The 24,658-nt window shown below is 34.8% G+C and overlaps 1 protein-coding gene across 1 annotated transcript in view; it reads left to right on the top strand.

The window, feature by feature from the left end:
• LOC150103050 (uncharacterized) overlaps window positions 1–24,658 on the top strand; it is a 320,792-nt gene that overhangs the window by 199,614 nt on the left and 96,520 nt on the right. The window contains exon 12 of the mRNA XM_090397384.1: window positions 17,743–17,820. Within this exon, the coding sequence (XP_090253510.1) occupies window positions 17,743–17,820 (78 nt within the window). The remainder of the gene's footprint in view (window positions 1–17,742; window positions 17,821–24,658) is intronic.

Raw genomic sequence — 24,658 nt, 5'->3', positions numbered from 1 at the left:
TTTTGAAAAACTTCTGATTTCTTAAATAAATTGAAAAACATCACTTTACAACCTACAGATCTTATAGTTATCTTTGATATAGAATCTTTATATACGAATGTACCTCTCAAAGAGACTTTAGAATTACTTGCTGACATCTTCCCACAAGATATTAACACAGAACAGCAAAGATTCAATACGTCGAGTTCCAATTCCTTACATTTCCGGGATTTCAGAACCAATTTCAAGAATTCTGAAGAAATATTATTTAACAGCCACTTATACACCTATTAACAAATTATCCACCCATTTTCCTTCATCTAAAGATAAACACTCAACCTTGTCTCTACCTGGTGTGTATCATGTTCCTTGTAATTGTAATCTTTCCTACTTTGGACAAACTGGTCATTCTATAGAAAAAAGAATTTAAGAGCATCAGTCATCAATTCAACACAACAAACCTGAGAAATCTGGATTAGCTCGGCATGGATTAGAAACAAGCCACAACATCATTTGGTCCAAGACTCTCCTCCTACACAGATGTTGCTACAAATCTGAACGTTTATTTAAAGAAAGTGTGGAGGCCTAACTTGAATCGTAATGACTGTATATCTGTATCAAAAATTTGGGAAAGTTTAATCAGGATAACACTTTTTTTTTTGTAAATTTCCTATATTAGTCTAATGTTATTTAAGATTATTATATGAATTTCTGAATTAATATCTTTAATTATGACTTTAAAAATGTTTACTCTTCTAATATTTAGCGATATGACATCACACGGCTCGTTCTATGTGTGAATGATCAGTTGTTCGTATTCCACTTTGTTTTTTAAAACTTATTCCTATGTAGCCACTGAAGATGGTCTGTAATATTCAGACTGAAATATTTGGCAAATTAAACATTATTCTTGTGCAAATGTGTATATATTTTTAACTGTAAAGAAAGTTTCAGCCAGGACATTGACAAGGATGTCAATCCTGCCTTCTCGCAACTACAACATTGCTGAAAGATATAACTTGCATGATATTTGCACCACAGAGGGTCAAAGATACGCTTCCAGACTCTTTATTTGATGACTATCAACAGATAGCGTGGATACCTCTCCCCCCAGGAAGATAAAATTATCAATATACTGGAAATACAATTTTATTAATACACACCAGTATTTTACAATAAAAACATTTATTCAAACCTACCAGTTTCGCCAGCAAACTATCTGGCTTTTTCAAGGCATTACGGAGATATTCTCTTTCCATGCACCGAACTTTGTGTTCCATTAAACTATTTAAATTATACATTTTTGGTCGTTTTATAATAGAAATACAATTTTATTAATACAGACCAGTATTTTACAAAAAAAAAAAGATTTATTCAAACCTACCAGTTTCGCCAGCAAACTGTCTGGCTTTTTCAAGGCATTACGGAGATATTCTCTTTCCATGCACCGAACTTTGTATTTCATTAAACTATTTAAATTATACATTTTTGGTCGTTTTATAATAGAAATACAATTTTATTAATACAGACCAGTATTTTACAATAAAAACATTTATTGTAAAATATTGAAAAAGCCAGACAGTTTGCTGGCGAAACTGGTAGGTTTGAATAAATGTTTTTATTGTAAAATACTGGTCTGTATTAATAAAATTGTATTTCTATTATAAAACGACCAAAAATGTATAATTTAAATAGTTTAATGAAACACAAAGTTCGGTGCATGGAAAGAGAATATCTTCGTAATGCCTTGAAAAAGCCAGACAGTTTGCTGGCGAAACTGGTAGGTTTGAATAAATGTTTTTTTTTGTAAAATACTGGTCTGTATTAATAAAATTGTATTTCTATTATAAAACGACCAAAAATGTATAATTTAGATCAATATACTGATTGGCCTGAATGGAGTGAAATTTGGTGAAATTGTGGATATTTTTCCAGGAAGCAGAAGAAGAAACGATGGATGCTGGCCATCGACAGTTTTCAAGAAAAGAAAAAAATCCTTGACTAATGAAAACAAAACCACTCATACGAAGCCAGGTGATACCATCAAAATGAAATAATGGAAGCATTCCTACAATGGAATTGTTATGGATTCTGACAACATAGATGACATCAAGGCTCTCTTGCAAAAGTATGTTGCAAGAAACAGCTGAAACCAAGTGATGATCCTCCTCTTCATAAGGACAGGACAGGAGATGCACTTGCCAACAAACAAGTCACCATTCTTGTGAGCAACCATATCCTACTTTCAACAAATCCAAATTAAATTAACACCGGTATAGCAGCATTCACTATAAGACTCTCTTTTGGAAATGTCATAACTGTACGTTGCATCTGCCTCCTAGATTTTTCTCAAAATGACCTTGTTGATGTCATATTGCAGTTACCATTCCCCTTACTTTTAATGGGAGATTTAAATAGACATGATGTTCTTTGGGGGTAGTGCCCAAACAAACATTAGAGGAAGAGATGCTCAACAAGATCAATCTCTCCCTCTTAAACACGGGAAGCAGCACCTTCTTCCGTATGCTTGCCCAGACATTCACTGCAATTGACTTAACTATCTGCTTACCATCCCTTTTCCTGCTTTAAGTGAGAAACTGATGACAAAATATTTGGGAGCAATCACTTTAATGTGATATCTACTCTTCTATATGGGCAACAATGTACTACATCTCAGATATCACAGTGGAAAATTGAGCATACTAATGACTGGTCCACCTTTTCCTCATTAGCGGTTTTTGATTCTATAGCAGTCATTTCATCTCCTATCAGTGATGCAGTAAAGCTTGTAACAGTGTATTATTTCAGCAGCCACAACTGCAATTCCTAAAACATCTAGTTGGTTTTCGTGTTTTTCTAAGCCATGGTGGAATGTTCATTGTACAGAAGCCAAAGAACCCCAGAAAAAAGTTTGGTGCATTTTTCACAGTTACTCCACAACAAACCTAATTGCTTTCAAATGAGCTTGAGCAAGACACATCAGATGTCAGAGCCAGAAGGAATCCTAGATCCAATTTACTTCTTCTATATCAAGATCCACCCACAGCAAAGAGTTATGGGAAAAAATCTCAAAAATGAAAGGCAGATACACCATCTACTGCCACTCTATCCTCAAGCACAGTTGTTGATCCAACAACAAGTCTCCCCAAAAGTGTCAGCATTTGGGGAGGCTTGCAAAAATATCAGCAACATCTTTTTATTCCTCTGGGTTTCTTGTCCAAAAATACCAAGCAGAAAAACAACAAATCCATTTTTCTTCAAATGCTACAGAAGAATACAACAGACCATTTACCAAAAAAAGAAGAAATGAAAACTGCTTTGCTTAAATGTTGTCAAACTGCTGTTGGACTAGATAATATCCATTACAAGATGGTAAAGCATCTGTCAACATCAGGGCACCTGGCAAAAAAGGTGATTATAATCGCCTTTCCTAAGTCAGGGAAGGATCCAAAATATCCAAATAACTACCATCCAATTGCTTGTGCAAGATTCTGGGGAAAAAATGGCTAACTTTCATCTTTTATAGTTTCTGGAGAGAAACAACCTCTTTTTCCAGAACACAAATCTGGCTTCAAAAAATATTGTATGACTGATCATTTTGTTCCACTGCAGGCATCCATTAGAAATGCCTTCCTAAAATGCGAGCATCTAGTATCAGTTTTATTCGATATGGAAAAACATGTGGTTAAAACATTATTGCTTGGAAATGTGGAATGCTGAAAGACTTACATAATTTTAGTCTTAGATGGAATTTCTCTCTTTTTTTAACCAAAATCTTAACTAGCCAAATCTTTCAAGTTTGAGTGGGAACTGCCCTCTTCTACTTCTATAACCAAGAAGAGGGAGTCCAATGAGATTCTTACTTGTACAAATTTTGTATATGACTATTCCTTGAATCTGCCTCAGCGCTGAAAAACTTTCCAAACCTCATCAAATTTGAGTGCATGAGACTGCCTTAAACTTGGGAAGCATTTTTTTTTTATATCTTAAAATATTAGATATTTCTTAATAAAATAGTTTTAAATCATTTATTTAAATAATAGTTTTAAATCTTTTTATATTTTATATCTGTTTTATACTCATCTTTTACATTTGTTTTTTCTGCACTGTTTTTATGTTGTCTTACTTATTTATTAAATAGTATACTTCTAAGAATTGTTTCATTTATGATTTTTGTTCATTTTGACTTTTATATACCCTCTGTCCAAAAAGAAACCGAACTTTTGATAGAAAATAAAACACAGGCCAATTATAATTATTTAAATAATTTATTTCAATCAATATACTCTCCCTCAGCTTCGATAGAGTGTTTGGCATGGTGAATTAATTCGTTAAATGAGTTTTTTATATTGTTTTTGGAATACTGTTGAGGGTCATAGTTACTGCCGCTTGAACATTTTCAGTGGTGTCGTATCGCTTTCTTTTCATCAGCAAATGAAGTCGGGGGGAAGAGAAAGAAGTCACAGGGTGCTAAATCAGGTGAATACTGCAAGTGATCCAATGCACAAACTTGGTTTTTGCTCTAAAACTATCTCACGATGTTGGAACAATGAGATAGTTTTCGTTGTGTATGGCATGAATATCGTGATGCAGGCAGCTGGTCACTTTTGCATCACGATATTCATGCCGTACACAACGAATTCTTGCTATCAATCACTTCAAAACTTTGAGATAAACTCACCATTGACCGTTTGGCCAGGCAGAACGAATTCTTTGTGGATAATGAATTGCCCTTATAATCGTAGAAGCAAATCAGCATTGTCTTTACTTTTGACTTCTCTAAGCAACTTTTTTTGATGTCCCTCTTCTGGTGGTTTCCACTCAGCACTCTGGCACTTTGCTTAGGGCTCATACTCAAAACACCACATTTTATCACCAGTAACGATCGTTTCAAGGAAGTTTGCGTCCTTACAAGCAGTTTTAATGAGGTCCTTGCAGCGTGCAATTCGATACATTTTTTGGTCATCAGTCAACTTGTGGGGAACAAATCACGAATTCAATTTACGAAGGCCCAAACTCTCAGTCAAAATGTTCCGTACTATTGACTTTGGAATCGCCAATTCATCTTCAATCAATTTTATGGACGATTTTGGGTTTTCTTTGATGAAATCATGCACTCTTTGGATGTCAACTTCACTCAGTCCAGTTTTTGGACGGCCTGGCTTTTCGTCATCCTCAAGCATCTCATGACCATTTTGAAATCACTTAAACCACTTGTAAACTTGAGTATGGGATAAGCATTCATCACCGTATGCTTTTTGAAGCATTTGATGCATTTCAGTGAAACTTTTACCAAGTTTAACACAAAAGTCAATCGCAGCTCTCTGTTTGAAACTCCAGGAATTTTCCGACCGTTCGTCAAAACACACTGTCACTCTTGGCACTATAACTCGGCTTCTAATGAAACAAATGTCATAAACAGTTGACACAACACTAATGAAGGTTGCCGCTTTTGCCAGCAAAAAGATGCAACAGGCAGCGCCACTAGTTTCTTCTATTTTCGAAAAGTTCGGTTTCTTTTTGACAGAGGGTGTATGTATGATTTTTAGATCTATATAAGCCCCTTATTACATGTTTTTGGTGCAGTATGACCATAGCTGTCCTTGTGCCATTATTACCCCCCCCCCCCGAAAAAAAGAAAGATTGACCACTTTTCAGCCACTGATTTATTGTCCTGAGAAAATGCAGACTGGATGACAAATATCCTGTTTTATAGATGTGTTTTATTTTTCTTATTTTCATGAAAACTTTCTGATTTTTATAAACTTTCATCAACTCTAACATAACTGTGCAATTTGTGCCAAATAGTAATCAGATTTATCCTATTTCCAATGAATGTTAATGTAATCCAGATGTGATTCAGATGACTTTCCATATGTTAGTTTTCACCGTTGACATTATAATGCACATGAAACTTGACTTTTTTTTTGTAGCATTGCCAGGGCGATACACGCATGCAAATGAATTCTAGTATTTTCTTTGGTGTTTTTTAAATTATTGGTATGTTGTTTGTGGTGTAAACTCTTTAACATTATTTTGAAGGGTTTAGTAATTAATTATAAATGTAGTTTGTTGAAAATAGGTTGTGAGATGTCCATTGAAAGTTTCAGGGACACATTGAAACAAAAGTTCCCTTTCCTAACTGAAAGTTAACGTGGATGGTAAAATTTTCTGCATTATTTGTAGAGCTGAATTTTCTATTAACATAGTGGTTCCAATATTACACAGCACAATGCTAAAAAGAAGCAGTTACAGTAAAATGTGCAAGCCATAAAACTAATCTCTTCGTGACAAAACAACAAGATATAAATAGTGAACAAAAATGTTTTACTGCACAAGAAGGATTTTCTAGCTTTCCATAGTATAACCACACACAACCATTCATTTAGATCAGTGGATTTTTTTTTATGTTGAGCCCATACCCGAGTGGTGGGTTGGGAAAGAAGGTACTTGTTCACATTTGATTTGAATGACTGCATATCATATTCCCTGGGGAACATGACTGTTCTGCAGCCCAGCAGTTGCAGGATGAAGGAGAAGGAAAAGAAACTTGTTCTTTGAGTTTCAAGGTGCACCGTGAAGGGATGTTGAACAGCAGCTGCACGTGTTCCAATGAGCTTAGTACTAAGTGGGGGAATTGTTGATTCTATTTCAGATGAACATTTTCCATGGAAATATTTGTAGAATACATATAATGCAGAGACCGATCGTCTCTGCGAAAGTGGGGGAGTGAGTTGTTAAGAGATGGGTCATTAATAAGTCTGATTGCTCTCCTCTCTATTGAGTTGAGCATTTTGGGGGCCACAATCTCATACGTGAGAGTAGTACTCAATAGTTGGGCTGATTTGTGATTTGTATAAGGTTAGCAGCTGTTCAGGGATGAAGTAACGTCTTGAGCAAAAGAGATCCTAGTTTTTTAGAAGCTGAGGATGCAATGGTTGTTATGTGTTTATGCCAGGAGAGGCTTGAATCATGTCAGGATAATTCCAAGAAGGGAAATCTCAAATTGTCTGGAAATTTGGGTGTTGTCAAAAATAATACTGGGAGTAAATGGTTCCTTTTTATGAGAAATAAGACAATATTGAAATTGACTAGGCTATCTGAACCCCATTGGAGGACGGCTTCGAGATCAGAATTAAGGGCAGTGGTGGTTGATGTTCTATAGGTTGGGGTGAGTGGAGTAAGGTTTATCATAAGAAAGGGAGGAGTGCAATATGCTGTCGTCTGCAAAAACTGTGTATTGGATTGGAGGTAAGCTGAAGTAGGTCATTGATATATAGTAGGAAGAGGGTTGGTGATAGGACAGCACCTTGAATGGGGCGAGGATAAGGAACCATCCACCACCACACATAGTGTGCATCCAGACAGAAAGCTGGCAATCCAACTATAGAGGTCTTGAGATAGCCCAAATGATGGCAGCTTACTCAGTAAGCCCTTGTGCCAGACCCGGTCAAATGCCTTGGAGATATCAAGTGCAACCACGTAAGATTTGCCAAACTTCTCCATGGCATTTGTCCAGAGGTGACATATGTCAGTAGATCTCCTGTTGATTGGCAGCAACAGAATCCATACTGGCAGCCATTTATTACACAGTAGCTTCAAGGTAGTGTAGGAGTTGGGAATTGATGAATTTTTCCATTATTTTGGACAGGACTGAGGTGAGCAAGATGGGGCAGTAGTTGGACAGCAGTGACTTGTTGCTCTTCTTGGGAATGGGTTGAATATAGGTCAATTTCCAGGCTATGATAGATACCAGTGGAGTAAGACAGTATATAGGCGACATAGGACAGGAGTCAGTTCTGGTGCACAAACCTTCAGGACAATTGGAGGAATGCCACCAGGGGCCAGGAGACTTTTTTGTGTCTAATTTGGACAGTGTTTTACTGATCTCTGTCTGGCAAAAGGATATAGTGGGCAGTGTATGTTGGGCATCTGGAATGGTTGGGGACATTTGCCATTGTCAGTTATGCATGCATTGGAAGCAAAGTGTGAGGCCAGGAGATTGGCCTTTTCTGTAGGTGATGATGCAATGGAGCTATCTGGGTATGATTGGGAGTGGGAACAGTTTTGGGCAGAAGTTACGACCAACTGCTTTGGCGAGATATTAAAAGGCTCAGCTGCTGTTTGGACATGCTGCTAATTTCCTGCTTTTTGCTCTTTTGAACTCTGTTTTGGAAGCATTGATTGTTTTTTTTGCATTTATTTCAGGCTTGGGTATAAACTCTAAAGGAGATCGAGTTCTTGATTTGAGCCAATAATGGTATGTTTGGTTTTTCATTTGTACAGCCTTGGTGCATCTTTCGGAAAACTAGGATTTAGTTAGGGAATGACAGATCAGAGTACTGTGGGGAATGTATATTTCTATGCCAGTGAGGATTACTTTGGTTATAAGTTTGGTGCATGTATTTGGGTTGGCAGGTCGGAAGCAATAGTCTAACGATGGGAATGAGGCATAAAAATTGCAGAGGCTGTCCCACTTGGCACTGTTATAATGCCAAACTACTCTTGTATGGGAATGGCTGTGTATACGTTGAATGGGAGAGGAGATGAGCACTAGGTTGTGGTCAGAATTACCTGGGGGGGGGGGGGGGCTCTACATCTACTGTATATTTGGAAGGGTCATTGGTCAGGAAGAGATCTAGGTATTTGGAGAGTGGTGTGGGTTATCAGGTATTCTGGTTGACATCTGAACTATTTGTGTAAGGTCATTAGTGATGGCCAGATGTTTCAGCATCTCTGCATGCAAGATCTGTACAGCTGGAGGAGGAAAGCCAGTTGGTGTTGTGGACATTAAAATCTCCTAGGAGAATGATTTCACTGTTGGGAAAGTGGGACTGGAGAAAGTCAATTTTTAAGGAGAGGAAATTAGAACTCAGAGTGGTTGGTTGCATTAGGGGAGCAATTGCACATCTGCCATTATATTCTTATAAACTTATGAGAATATCATAAACTTATTCTCAGATTTCCATATGAAAGTATACTTCTGAATGTACTGGCTCCTTTTGCATTTTGTGAAGTGATAAGTTATGAGGCAAACATGTATCTGTTATGGTAGATTCGTAATATCACTCAAGCCTGAATCTGGTCTCAGTTTTGGTGAGGTATTTTATACCTATGATTACATGTGAAATTGTTGGAATTCCAAAATCTCATAGGAGAAACATCCGAGATATCAGTGGATTACGTTCTGTCCATATTGGAGATATATAAATTAACCAACAAGATGATAGCATTTTGCGGTGACAATGGCAACACAAACTTCAGTTGGATTGTGAAGAAAAGCAACAATTGTAATATATTGTTGTTTCCTTACTTACATATCCTGGGGATGCTGCGGTAGTGTAATATTCTTGGCACTTAATTTTATACGTTCCCCATCATGTTATCTATCTAGCTTAAAGAATTATCATTAATAAACTTCTCAATACCTGCATATATCTCTCTTCAATTAATACAAGGCACACATCATATTATCTATCTAGCTTAAAGAATTATCATTTAACAAACTTCTTAATACCTGCATATATCTCTCTTCAATTAATACAAGGCACACATCATGTTATCTATCTAGCTTAAAGAAATATCATTAACAAACATCTTAATACTTGAATAATCGGCTTTAAGGACATGTTATGATTAGTATAACATATTATAAATTTAGTTAAGAAAATTCACACAAGATTATATACAGGCGTTAGATAAAAATCATAACCCAAAATATTTCCTAGGATTTAGCTATACTCTTTCTTAGATGCAATCATCAAAATTCAGACAGAACAAGTCTCTAAAAGTTATTCTGGCTATTAATGTCCCTCTTACATGCATTTTTCCAGTTCTACGACCTATTCTTATAGCGTCACACAGTCTAAATAAAACTATATTTTAACTTGCACTCTCCATTTCCGTTGGCTGCGACTTCCTATGTTTCCTTTTCTTCGTCTCGCATTTTGGATCTCTCCTCCTTCAGGTCCTTGGGATAATGGCCATTCATCAGGTTGGCTCGGGGGATGTGGATGACGATTCATCGGAGTGTTAGTACACCGGCGAACGGTCGCGAATTGTCAGGGCCTTCATGGACTTAGATAAGCGGAACGGCTCATAGACAAGTTCGGTTGCTCCTCAGCCAATTTGTCCCCAGGTCATCTATGCTTCTGGGCTAAATGACGTCTCGCGGCATGACTTCCTCTTTGACACGTCAGAACATCGCTCTCAGGCTTTCTATCACATCATCTCCTCGTATGCTCATTTCTTCTCTGTGCAATAAAAACTCCTGTGTCTCTGGAAGTCCCATCTTATTTCATCAGTTTCGAGACCCTGGGTTCAGTTTTCTAAACCCCGTGCACTTATGCTAACCCCTTACGTTGTCATATGATTCCTGGTTCTGGAACCTTCGACAAGCCCTTTCTTCGTGTTCTAATCTCAAGTCAGCCAGCAGAACATCCGTTTGAATTTTGCCGCCCCCTTTTTGCATCGACCTTGAGGTCACTTAGGGTTGAACTTGTAAACAAAATTTCAAACGCCATTCTGACTGTAGAGCGTTTCCCTTAGCCTTGAAAGTTTTGCATCTTTTGTTCAAAGAGATAGTTAATTCCTGTTGGACTGTACACATGTTACATACAATACTAAATGTTAAGAGAAAAGACTATTTACAGGTGTTTTGGGTTCTGCCTAACTGTAAAAACTCGATGTGTTCATTATACAAAATTTATTCTTTTGCAGCAGATTTTTACACAATAATGTCTTTCATAAGTTAAGCATGAAACATGAAAATTAACATCTTTTGAGTAGGCTGTTCTACACGTGTTATGCATAATATTTGTAAACAAGTGTTGATATATTGCCAGTTGATATGGAAACTGTTATTAACAGTGTTTCAACATTTTTTCTTGTTTTGGTTATTAAAGTTGAGGTACTTAAATCTTTCTGAAATTTTGTTGAAGTGGAATACAAGCAAGTTTCAGGAAATGTGAAGATAAGATGAGATGGCTTTCCATGCAACTTTGTATGGAAAGAATGATTGAAATGTTTGATGGTATCAATTCATATTTTCTGTCACAAGATAAAAGTCCCAAATACTTCAGGAATTTTTTTAATAGAGCATAGTTTTGTCTTTGGTTCAAGTTCATTCACAGCCAACTCAAAATGTGTAATAACATAATCAGAAAGATTGAATGAGAGGACTTGTGGCAGTGAAGTGACACAAGAACTGATTACACTGACAGAACAAATGCTCAGTAGAAAGGAGCAACATTTTTTACATATGTTGTCTGGATCTCATGAATCATCTGATAGAGGATATTGTCATCAGAGAAGTTGAATTTACTGAAAATGTCTACACTTTCTGTGATACTTTCTAGAATATGTGGAAAACTGGGCCAAACCTTTTGCCAGAGCTATATGACTAAATGGATTTTGTTAAATATTCTTCCATCTTTAAATTAAAGATGCCAAGAAATTATATTCTTGGTTTCATCCTTTATCCAAGCATCATAAGACTAGAGGCTGGCCAAAGTCAGGCAGAAATAAGATGGTTGCATGTATGTTGTTCTGTGGTTCACAACTGTAGAACCAATTCCAGCAGTCACAAACAGTATCCTGAAGATACAGTGAAGGAAGGCCATGTGCTACAACTGCAGAGGATGATCACTATCTCCAATTATTTACTTGCTGAAACAAGAGTGCTACCCCAAATCAACTAGAGAATGTGAGGTCAGACTAGACCCAAGACTAGTGAGAGTTGGTGTTGTTTACAGGCAAGTCGTGATTTACTCTATAAAGCAATACTGAGCATGCTCTGATTTGGTAGTTTGGGGGAGGAAACTCATTGGGTGAACCCACTGAGCTATTATGTGCTTCCTAGCACATAATATAAAACATCACATAATTGCTGTGACTTAGAGAAACAAGGTCCTGGATCCCTATGTTTATCTCTTTGCAAGCAATAGGGGAGACATATCCTACAAGACAATAATGCTTGTTCTCATCAAATGAGGCTTGTGGACCAATATCTTCTACAAGAGACTATCATATGTATGCACTGACCAGCTAGGTCTCCTGATCTTAATCCTTTGAGCATGTGTCCAGTGCTCTAGGTAGATATGTTGCTGCTCTCACCCCTCCTCCCTCCACACACATGCAAAAAAAAAAAAAAAACTTGACAAATTTAGGAAAGCTTTGCAGGAGCAGTGATTGTTATTATCAACTGAGCTTCTGGACACCATTATGAACAGTATAAAACATCATTGTGGGCACTATTGCTGTGAAGGGGGGGGGTGACCACATTCCTTATTGAGTCAATATGGCAATCTTGTTTTTGACCATTGTCTTCATATACCCACTTGTTACTGAATTGAACTATTTATTTACAATTTTTGTGGGTGTTTCTTTCACATCTCATTTCATACTGCTTTTCACCAAATTGCATTAAATAGGCATCATACAATTTTTGAGTTATCATGATTTTTCTCTTTGCTCCTTAATTTATGGAAACCAGTATATTTTTTCTGACTGGTCTGATTTGCTAGTGAATTGCACTTCCACTCCTCAACTAATAGATTATGTGAATCTCAGTGCTGTCATGGATGTTTGTGTATGCTTTTAGGAGCTCAAATAGTTTAAAAAAGCTTCATATTTTGGTCTCTTAAGAGTTTCTGGATTAGTTAATCCTAAAACCTACCTGTGGCATTAATGTACTTTATGATATTTTATATGTGGGATTACTTTCCAGGACAAACAATATAACAGGTTAAACATCACCTTTAGATAGAAAAGAAGAACCTAGTAGTTCATTCATTATTCACTAGCCATGTATACAAATTTCATATTAGAAGTATTGAACAGATGTTAACAGATTTTTCCAAAGGAAAATTATGCATGATGGTTTATTCTTCCTTTCTCCAACGTTATTCATTTTAAATATATTGAAAGAGTACTTCATAGCTCTTTATTAGATCAAGCTGCAAGTAAAATTTTGCACTCTTGAACAAATACTAAATTACTTGGAATTAATTTAATATTTTGACATTTCTCTAGCATAAATCCGTATAAAGGAATACTCCAGTAATCATCGAGAATGCTCATATGAAAATAATGATTTAAAAGATGATGAAGCAAATGCAGAGAAACTGACTAGGGCTGCTGACCTAATGTCCATGCGTTATCCTCATGGGATATCCTGTCAACAAAGATGGGTTAGCAGTTTGGAACTTAGCTTACCCAACTGTATTTATCCATCTAGGGCATTGTCTGGTTTAACAAAACTCTCAATTTTTTTGATTATTTGATTTGTTTTCTAATGTGAAATGTATTTTAAGGTGTTGGCTGTTTTGGTGAGTTACAGAAGAATTCAAAGTATCTTGTCCATGGGACCAAATGGCAAATAAAATAGCCTTACAGTTAAACTTTGAAACCTTTTAGACTAAAGGTTTTAAGTTCCTTTTAAGTTGCTAAGTTCCTTGTTCTTAAAATGCTCCATGTAAAAGTTGGCCAAATGAGGGGGGGAGCCATTATAGCACCATTAATATTTCAGAAACATTGGGGGGGGGATGAATTGCCCATATTAAATTCACTGTCTCTTAGTAGTACATTGATAAATAAGGATGGGATATAAAACTAACCATTATGTCTAAATTTTAAGGATGTGATATTTACTAGAGATTTGAAATGAACAGAATTTTTTTTAGAAAGTTGGGAGTTATCTTTGAGGAGAGCAAGTGACTTAGCTAACTGCAGGGCAAGTTTATAAGTAGAACTGTATGCTCTCAAATATAGGGCATGGGAAGTATATTATTTATGAGTTTTAAGGGCCCCATAAATATGGGGTGGTTTAACATAAAAAAGGATTAAATTTGTTAACGATTTCTTTGTGCCAAGAAGTAACTTATAATTGAACTTTTTTTCACAGATTTGAGACAGTAGGACCTTGATCTATAATTTAAAATTATCATCTAGAAAATTCTGCATTTTATTTATTTTTGTTGTATTCTTATAGATTCATAATAACAGTTGTGTTATTCTTATCAGCTTTTGTTACCACAGTTTATGTGATATGTTGCTTTTGTGGTTTAGATTTGATCTAGGTTTTTTTTTTTTATTCTGAGGAAAATTTCCATTTGGCCAAAGCACATTGTGCTTGCTGAAGAGCATGTTTTCCAACTCTTATGCAAGCAAAGTAAACTATTGCTCTCTACAAGAAGAATTGATAAATAATTTAAATGCTGACCTGTGGTCTGTCCTATATCACATCTCGAAAGTTGCAGTGAAAAAGCATTTAGAAAAGTAAAAAGTGGGCACAAAAAAAAAATTGAAATCCTTAACAGTATGCTATGTTTAGATTGCAACTTTATCAAGATTACATGGTTATAAATTTATCATAATAGGCACTCAGAGAAGAAGCTACTAGTTTTCTCAGTCAGTCATAAATTTGCTGTTACATTGAATGATGAATATAGTACTAGTGTATTTTTCCCCACTGATGATGTTGATTTCATTATGGTGCAATTTTGGAAGTAATAAATAAATTTGCAATCAGCTTATAAGTTTGAACACTAAAATTATAGTAGTTGACAGAGAATCACTAGCTTCCAAGGGGTTGCAATTGAAAATTTCAAGACAATTCAGCAGGCTGACTTCTCTAAAACATTGTAGGGGTAACAAAGTCATCTCCATGTAAATTGAGACACTGCTTTCACTCAAGGAAGGCACTCCACATTTATAAGCTAGCTTTGCCTACTTAAAGAACAAATTGGCAACACATACACACTTTGCTTGCTGACACTAATGAAGCTATTCCTATGCCATCAGAAGATTTCATTCCCATACTGAATATTGACCTCTGGTGATCCTTTTAGACATCTCCTGCATATCTGCTGACTGGGAATTCCAAAAAATAATGTTGGTACATCCAAAAGTTTGTCAGCCTGGTAAAAAACAAAAAACAAAAAAACTCATAACTCAACAACTGTCTGAAAGTAACATGGGGAACCTATCTTATACTTCCCTCAGAACATACACCATTAATGCTGTAGTCATGCCAGAACTTCACTGTTACTTCTAGAAATATAATTGCTAATGATTTTGCTACAGATCAAGCGAGAGGATTTACAACCTTTCCACCAGTATTGCTAGCAATATTAGACTAAATTGTGTCCAAAATGCTGACACAGGTGAAATCTCCCAAAAGCAACTTGTCCAATAGACAGTCAAACATGAAAAAAAAAAAAAAAATAAATAAATAATCACAAAAGCAGATGTGATTTTTTGCATAACGTGCAAAAAATCGCTGCCTTTTTAAAAAGACTGATCTACACAAAGATTGAAACAATTTACAAATTTTTGAAAAATATCACCTCCTGGCTGTTAGTTGCAACAGATTCAAACCTTATAATTCTCCACCTTCTTCCCTAGATATATATGGGCTGCCAAACGTGCTGTTATGTCCAATTGAGATGGCATAGATTCACCCACCTATGCACCAATCACTCATTAACACCAAAGCTCTGTCTCTCATATTACTGGCAACATCCCTTCACATATAAAGTGGATCAGCCTACACAGCACTGATGTAATGGTCACTTTTAACATCTCATTATTTATCAATATTCTACTTAAAGATACCATTGATCTAATCCAACTTGAATTTCCTCCTGATATCACAGTCCTGTTTCAGTTCACCATGAATTCTGACTATTTCATTTGGTAAGACAAATTTTACTTTCTTCTCCTCTGACTAACTACTTCATGGAGATATTTGAGAAGAGTGCCTTAAACTCTGCCCAACTAGACCCACCATCTTGCCACTCTATGTAGACCTTGTGTTTTCTATTTGGCCACATGTCTTGGATTCTTTTCCATTTGAAGAGGCAATATCCAAGGATATACTTTGCTATAATAAAAAGCAACGACAACACTACCATTCTATGTACCCTGATTACATGATGACTAGATGATCCTTGGCTTTCATCATCTATGGAAAGCCTGCTCATTCACAGTAAACACATCGATCAAAACAGTATGGCATTATAAAAATCCTGGTCAGCAGGATAAAGATGATTTTCTCCTATGACATTGCACTTGCTTCTGAATTCAACCATTTTAGCTACATTCACCAGTTCAGAAAATATTAACACCCGATGATCTTCCCCACTTCAGATGTAGATTACAATTAACCCATCATCATCCCATATATCCATGGTGCCTCTGAACCAAGATCCTACAAAAAAAAAAAAAAAAATGTGGTGATTAACTTCAAACCTCACAAGAAATTAGCATCCTTTACCCCTATTTTAAAGACTAGTCACAACCTCTGGATTGGATTTTTATGGGAATTTACTGAGTATCCTTACAGCTTCAGCCTTTCCTACTATGGCCAGACAGCCAACATCAGGATTATGGAGCACTGCTGGATTATTAGACTGCTCCTTGAATCTGCCTCTGCTCTCACAAATTATCCTAACCTCAACATATGCAGTAGGTGGGAAACTCTCACCCACCTACTGGCAAAGAACATTCAATCAGGCCCAGGACTATTGTGTGTGTGCGTATCTGAACTATGGTATTGTTTCCCCGAATGATGCCAATTCCATTGAAATGACATCTTTGACCAAATGTTGAAAGTAATAATTAAATTAGTTTTGTTATTGTCTCTTCTACATTTTAATTTCCTGTAACAAGATGAGTAACAATCATCTTATAAGTTTGAACACCAGAAAACACACACTTGCAGTGTTATTTAAGTTACTGTTTTTTTTTTTTTTTAGGTGCATTTATCAAAATACATGTCATTTGTTTTAGTTTTGTCTGATTTTAGATCTCATTTTCTTATATTAATTTTGTGATAAATATCAAATATATTATTTCAATACTTTCAAGCATGATAAATTCATATTAAAAGATTCCCCAGAGACACACACATTTGATAGGAAGAATATTTATTTCATGAAATTGTAGCTTTCACCTTTTTCAGATTAAAGCAACACACAATAATTCACTTCCATCATTATTTAATAAACAGTGGAAAGAAACTGAGTGTTCTAGAAGCAAGTTCATGATAAGCTACTACTCTGAGGGCGGGGTGACAGAGATAATGATTCATTGGTTTAAGCGAAGCTAGGAACCTTGCTCTAGAGGCTTACTTTTCCAAGCCACTTCAGGGTAGTACATCAAGTGATGAAATTCATCTACCACTTTAAAGACATTCACAATTATCAATGACAACAGTGACCCCTAGCTTTTAGGTTGAACTGCTGAAATGCTATCTGCTCAGTCAACCCTTGCCATATATGTGTGCAGCAGGTTATAGTCATATCATGGTTTTTTCAGATACCTGGTCATGTACTTATGAAAGCAAAATTTTGGAATTGAGAAATATCAATAAAATATAAAATGATGGATGGAAGAGAAACATATGATACTGTTCCTGCTATATTAATGTTTTCACACGGTTTAAGCTTGAAGAAAGATTATATCAGAATAGAATGGACTTCCACATGCCTCAAACTGAACATGATGAAATTTCAGTAATTTAAAAAAATATCCATTATCTGTCGTTACTATTGTATGTTTCATATTTTAGTTATATCTAATATCCTAATCAACTTTTGCTTTTGTATATATCAGGCATTTGCATATAACACATTCTAGATTAAATAATAAAATTCATTTTACATTGAATTTTTTTAAATAATATTTATTGATTTTATTATTCCCCCCCCCCCCCTCTCACATGGTTTCACTTTTTTCTTTTTCTTTTTTTTTCCTTAACAGGCAGAAAAAATATTGCAGCATGCCCAGAAATTTGAAGATCTATATATACAGATGAAAACGGTTCTGTCCCATTCTCAGGTAGTGTTGTATGATTACATGCTTTCCTCCCACCTCCTTTTTATGTATCTGACTTAGTTGAATATGCTAGTGCATTGCAAATATTTAATTTTAATTGTATAGTTAATTAAATTCAGTCATATTTTAATGACATTTCAGTTATTTACTTCAGACTTATCATTGTGATATTAGATACCCATAGTGATGTTAAGCTATTAATGATATATCTGAGAAAGGGAGAGAGAAGACTGCTATCTAACTTCACAGAACACTGGTATGCATATTCTGTGAATATTTTGAATATGCAAGTGTGTAATATACAGAAAAGAGAAGACACCATGAGAATTGAGATTGACTGAATAGGTCGATTGTTCATGAATCATGCATCTGAAGTAATGCATATTATTGAAGATCCCATAGGTTTAGTTTAGGCAACAAGAAAGACACCAGACTACTAATCATCTTGTGTGACTGTGATAATGAACTACTCTACTCCAGTTGTTCATTGCTATTGGAATAGTGAAGTTGTAGCATTCTGGCTGTTTGCAATAATTTATCATTATATCTGTCTGCATAGGGAAATGTATATTTGTTTAATGTTTGGTATCTACTCTGAATTTGCTAATCTTCATCCTATTTCACAAAATCATTTACTCTTGTCATTCCTCCCCTTCACTGCTCATTATATTGATTGCTAGTGAAGAAGTAGGTGTATCGAGTTTGCAAACTTTTGCTGGATTAAATTTACCATTTAGTGAAATTTGCTCACATTTTAACATGTGTCTGCATGAGTGGAAACTGCTGTCAGGAACCAGCTTTGTCGTGTGCATATATATATGTTGCTTCCCTATTGGACAGTCATGTATTTAGAAAGCTTCAGAGTTGCAACTAACATATGGTATGTTAAAAATTATGTATAATATTGGATTTATTAGACCATGGTTTTGATAAAACAATTATTCATAATCTTTGACCCATTTCACCAGCTGTGTCTGTCTGGCTTTATCAAGACGAGAAAGGTTATACTAATATTAAATGCAAAAACAAAGACTGCAGTAACGACTTAAAAAACAGTTAAAAAAATTGGAGAGTACGCGTGACATCAAACGCATAGAGCGTGAAGACTTAGTCATTGTTATTAAGTCATATTTTATAATTTTTCGCTTCATTTAGTTCTGCTAAACTTAATGAATTTAATAGGTTTTTCCATATGTCTTTTAATATCATTCCCTGGTTTCTATTGAGGTTATCTCCTGTCTGTAGGACTACTGCAGCTTCTTTAAAGGTTCGACATCTGTAATCCTTTTCTATATATGGCATGGAGCTGTTGTCCTAATCTATTGAATGGTTTGAAGTTGAGAAATTATGTGCTAACCCTGATGTGTCAGTTCTATTATTATTGACATCTCCGACATGTTCTTTCTTTTGGATTTCTAGGCTTCGTGAAGTTTGGCCTATGTAAGTCAGTCCACACGTACATGGTATGCTGTAAACACCTGCATATTTGTAGAAAGCGACGCTATCCTTAGAGGATCTTAATAACCTTTTACATTAATATTTTTAACCTTTCGGACTACAGTCTTTCAAAACAAGAATCAGAAATTTTAAAAAAAGGTTTTAACTTTTCTATTGCTCCTAATCAGGTCCCAAAAATAGACTTCATATATAACATTGAGAAAGGTCTTTCTCCACTCTCAGAGACAATAGCAAATGAAATAAGATTCAAAGGTACAATCATCCTCTCTACAGCAAAACCACTGAGACAGAATATCACACCCTCAGAAAAGAAGGCAATTTTGAACTTAAAACGAAATAAAGACATTAAATTAAGGGGATAAAAAAAAAATCCCTTATTATTTTACAGCCAGTATGCGAAACTCTAAGATCGAAAACTACAATCTAAGAGTTTCATGCCAAAGAACTATCGGCGAATCCAATTATTGGTGGTCTCTTTGTTCACAAACGTACCAGTTGAGGAAGTCATTGAGATTATAAAAGACCTCTTTCCAAATGATATTACGCATCTCTTCCGCCACTGCCTCAAGTCCAACTACTTTAAAGTAAACAATATAGTATATGAACAACTAGAAAGCTTAGCCATGGGCAGTCCTCTGTCACCACCGTGTGTAGATCTGTTCATGGAAAAATTATAAAATGACATCCTAGCAAAAATAAATCCAAAACCATCAGTCTGGTGGAGATATGTTGATGATGTGTTCATTATCTGGAAAGACAAGGAAGATACCTTACATGAGTTCCTCCAAAAAATAAACTCTTTCCATCATAAAATTAAATTCATATTGGAATTGGAAAACAACCATCAATTACCCTTTTTGTATGTACTAGTTAAAAAACAAGATAACGGACAAATCAAACTTACAATCTATCGTAAACCTACGGATACTGGACGTTACCTCCATTTTACATCTAATCATCACTATGCACACAAACTTAGCATTATACATATGCTAAAAAATATCATCACAAAAGAAGACGTACTTGCTGAGCTTTCCCTTATATCAAAGACTATCACAAAATGGTTATCCACAAAATATAATTAATAAAGTTCTCTATAGAAACAACCTCTGGCAGTACAGTGTGTATCATCCATCGTTATTCCTTATGCAGACTCAGTCTCCACCAAAATAGCTAGAATTATGAAGCCTTTTAACATCAGAGTTGTTTTTAAACCTACCATAACTACATGACAGTTATTAAGATCCCCTGAGGATAGCATCGCTTTCTACAAATATGCAGGTGTTTACAGCATACCATGTACGTGTGGACTGACTTACATAGGCCAAACTTCACGAAACCTAGAAATCCGAAAGAAAAAAACTTGTCGGAGATGTCAATAATAATAATAATAGAACTGACACATCAGGGTTAGCACATCATTTCTCAACTTCAAACCATTCAATAGATTGGGACAACAGCTCCATGCCATATGTCGAAAAGGATTACAGATGTCAAACCTTTAAAGAAGCTGCAGTAGTCCTACTGTTGGATTCTGAATATATAGAGATTTAAGTAATTATTATTTGTTTCAGAATCCAACATGATCTTCCTTCACATAAGTTAAACTTGTAATTAATTAATGTAAATCACTTGTTTATAGTTTAATATTCATATAACTACCTTTAACTTTATTTGATATTTAATTATTTAATCAAGGATATATGTATTAATAGTAATAAGACTCTGTTTTAAAATATTAAGTTTATTTTATTTATTGCTATATAAATATAAGAATTTGTATTCAACATTTTAACTGCGTATTAATTGAAATGTAAATATTCTTATTTTGTTCCTGTTTGTAGAAGTTTAACGTTATGCAATAGCTCGATTTTATTATAGTTTGTTTTGTTGTCATGAAGACATATGTAAGAGAGCGAGTGCGAGTTTGGAACAGTGCGTGAGGGAGAATGCAGAAAGTTTACTGGAAGGATTCCAGTTAAAGAGAGCACGAGAACAATTTAGGCAGGAAGAATGGATATATAAGGAGGAACGCTGAAAAGAGAGGAAGATTCGTTAGGTTGGAATCGGAGGATATTCTAATTCGGCATTTGGAGAAGGAATCTAAAAGGAGATTGATTCGGGGAATCAGAGTACGATAATAGCGAGTCACTCAAGTAGCTAATTAAGGTCCAGTAGTCGAGAAGCGGTTAGCTAATAAGTTGTAGAAAACAATTATAGCTATGCAAGACAGCTGAGTGACTACTGAATGACTAGCGATACTATAGTTGAGATTTAATTTCAGGACTGACCTTTCAAGAACACACGGAATCTTGAAGCATAGCACGGGGTAACTAGAGAATAAGTAGAGGCTGTAAAGTTGAAGTTTATCGATAGCTGTGTTTAGAATTATAGTGCCTAAAGAATTAGTTGAATACTGGAGAAATGGGCAACTGTGCATATAAAACTTCAGGTTAAGGAATTATTGTGTGTTACCTTAATTCATGAGTGATCAGTAGTACTTCATGCAAGAACGCTTGATTATGAGTATTGATTATGAGTTAATTAATTCAGTTATTTCTAAGATTTGTCTTAATGAGTGCCGTTTTTTGTTTAAAGTGTTTACATTTACAAAAAGTGTTTGCGTATAAGTAGATGAAGAAAGAAGATTATCGGTAAGAATATTCCTATACAGAGATATGTGTAAGTTTCATCCTAGAATATCCTTATAGTAACAGTAACTATTGCGGAGATTAGCTGAAGTGTAGATTTAAAAGTGTATGCTTGTGAAGAGGTGTTACTGCAATTTTATTGTATTTGAAACTTAAGGAACTATGAGATATTGATGTGAATGATCACTAAGGAACTTTATTAAATAGTTAAATGAACTGTGAGAAGATTGTATTACGGATAACAGATTTACCATTGCCTGAGTTTGTATGACTGTATTATCAGAAAGGCTAAAGTGTTTATAATAACTCATTTAGTGATTTGATCTTAAGTGTAAAATTTGTGATTCTAAATTAAATGTTTGTTTTGTTAATCTAAAGTTGTATTTTGCCTGAATCTCTTTTATTGCACCATTCATAAAATATTCGAATCTAAGTGGGTGAATTAAGTAAGTTAAATATACTCGGCCAGTATATATAATAACAACATATAAAGGAGAGGTAGTTGAGAGTTGGTTTTTCTTCAGTTCTTGAACTAATTCAGATATAGAGTGGCACAGTCTTTAAATATAAATTTTCTCTATATTTGAATTAGAAATCAACTAGCAACTTACTATTTTGTTTAAGAACATCATAGTGATTAACATGTTGGGTCCAAGGTGTAGATTAAGACGAAATAGGATCCAACAATACGAACAGAAGATGACATCAATAAAAACGATGGGATAACATTATTCCCTGGTTTCTATTGAGACCAGGGAATTATTGGAAAAACCTATTAAATTCATTGTTTAGCAGAACTAAATTACGCGAAAAATTATAAAACGGGACTTAATAACAATGACTAAGACTTGACGCTCTATGCATTTGATGTTACGCGTGCTCCAATTTGTTTAACTGTTTTTTAAGTCGTTACTGCATTCTTTATTTTTGCATTTAATATTAGTATAACCTTTCTTGTCCTGATAAAGCCAGACAGACACAGCTGCCGAAACTGGTCGACGATTATGAATAATTGTTTTATCAAAACCATGGTCTAATAAATCCAATATTATATATCATTTTTAGTGAAAAGGACCAAATAATAACTTCATAATATGGCATGTTAGTTGCAACTTTTTTTCGGTAGAATTTTATTTGTAAAATTTGCATTTGTGAAATGATACTGAAATTCTCAAATGCAATTTGATCTGATTTCAAGATATATTCATATGAATCTTTATTTGCTTGACATAAATTGTATATGCTTTCTGTACCCATTGGCTGCATTATAAACAGCTGTTTCACATGTTTTCTACCACTAAAACTTTGAAACACGATGTTAGGACAAATGTGTTTAGTTAGATACAAGTTAGTGCTATAACAGATTTTTTTTTTGCATGCATTTATGCATGCAGCCTAGTATCTGTGGAGGAGATTGGAGCATGATTTTCGTTATGAAGTGTCATTCCGGTTGTCTCTGATTACACTAATTATTGTTAATTATAGTACATATGTACATGTCTCTGTACTATTTAGTGCTACAATAAAACTCTTGTTTTTCTTGCTTCTGTTGTATAGTGTCTTTTGAGAACGAAATGTTTTTCATGCTATAGGAACATATTTATTCCATTATTAGAAATAGTAAAAACTCATCTATATCAATAAAAATGAATCTTTCTATGTATTATAGATCAATGGACTGCATCTATTGATCTGCAACAAAATACTAGAGTATGCAAGACATCTACTATTAATAATACAGAAGAGCCATTGCCAAAAAAAGAAAAAAGTTATTTAATGAACTTAGGATTCACAAAAGGGTGGATAATTCTGTTGATGATTGGAAATTATTTATGCATATGTGTATAGTATATTACATTGTAAAAAGTATAAACTGATCATCGGTGAATAAAAGAAATTTCTTAGAAAACTAAATGAAATTTAAATAAAATGTAGAAATAAATACACATAACATAGGTTTAGTCTTTAGAAAATTTCAAAACAAGTGTTTGTTAATTACAGGTAATCAAACCATTTTCTGTTTTGGCCATGATGTAACATTTTATAGAAAAGGAAATGTATAAGAAGAAAGTGAAATCTCTTTCACTCTCATAAGTTTTTTTTTTTTAATTATGCCATCATGTCTAGAGGTTATGTTATCACGTGTTATTTGTCCCACGCAACTTGCCAGGCATACATCTAATATTAGAAATATTAATTATTAATAATTCATTTGCTAGTAATGAAAGTATTCCTGTTCACACTTGTTCTTTCTCACCCTTACATTTCCCATTCTCACATAGCTCATTAATGATGGTTCACATATTTATACCTTTTAGTAATTCAAATTTACCAACCAGATATAGTATTCTTAATTATTGTTTTCTAATATATCCCAAAACAAACACATTACCCCCTCCTGTGGAAACTTGGTTACAGGCAAAGAACCAAAACAAATGTGATGCGTCTGCCAATACACAAGCACAAGCTTGCTGTGAGGCAGTGTTTTCTTTCTCCTGCCAGATGTTTAAGGTGGCAGTGAGAGAGTTTGATCACCTCAACATGCTCATCATGAGCATATTAAGTGCAATGACAAACTAATCTCTCTCGCTTTTTCTCTCTCTCTCTCTGTATTTGTTATTTGAAGTGATTTGTGGATTCTGCAAGCTGTCTTGCCTTTTGTAAAGGCTGTTTTTTTATTTTAATTAGCATAGTTTTTATAATTACTGTTATTTAATTTTAATGAAATCACA

This window comes from Typopeltis vanoorti, chromosome 9, assembly GCF_054136105.1.
Source record: "Typopeltis vanoorti isolate ZY-2024b chromosome 9, IOZ_Tvanoo_1.0, whole genome shotgun sequence".
NCBI lineage: Eukaryota > Metazoa > Arthropoda > Arachnida > Uropygi > Thelyphonidae > Typopeltis > Typopeltis vanoorti.
This window is presented reverse-complemented; position numbering and strand designations above follow the sequence as displayed.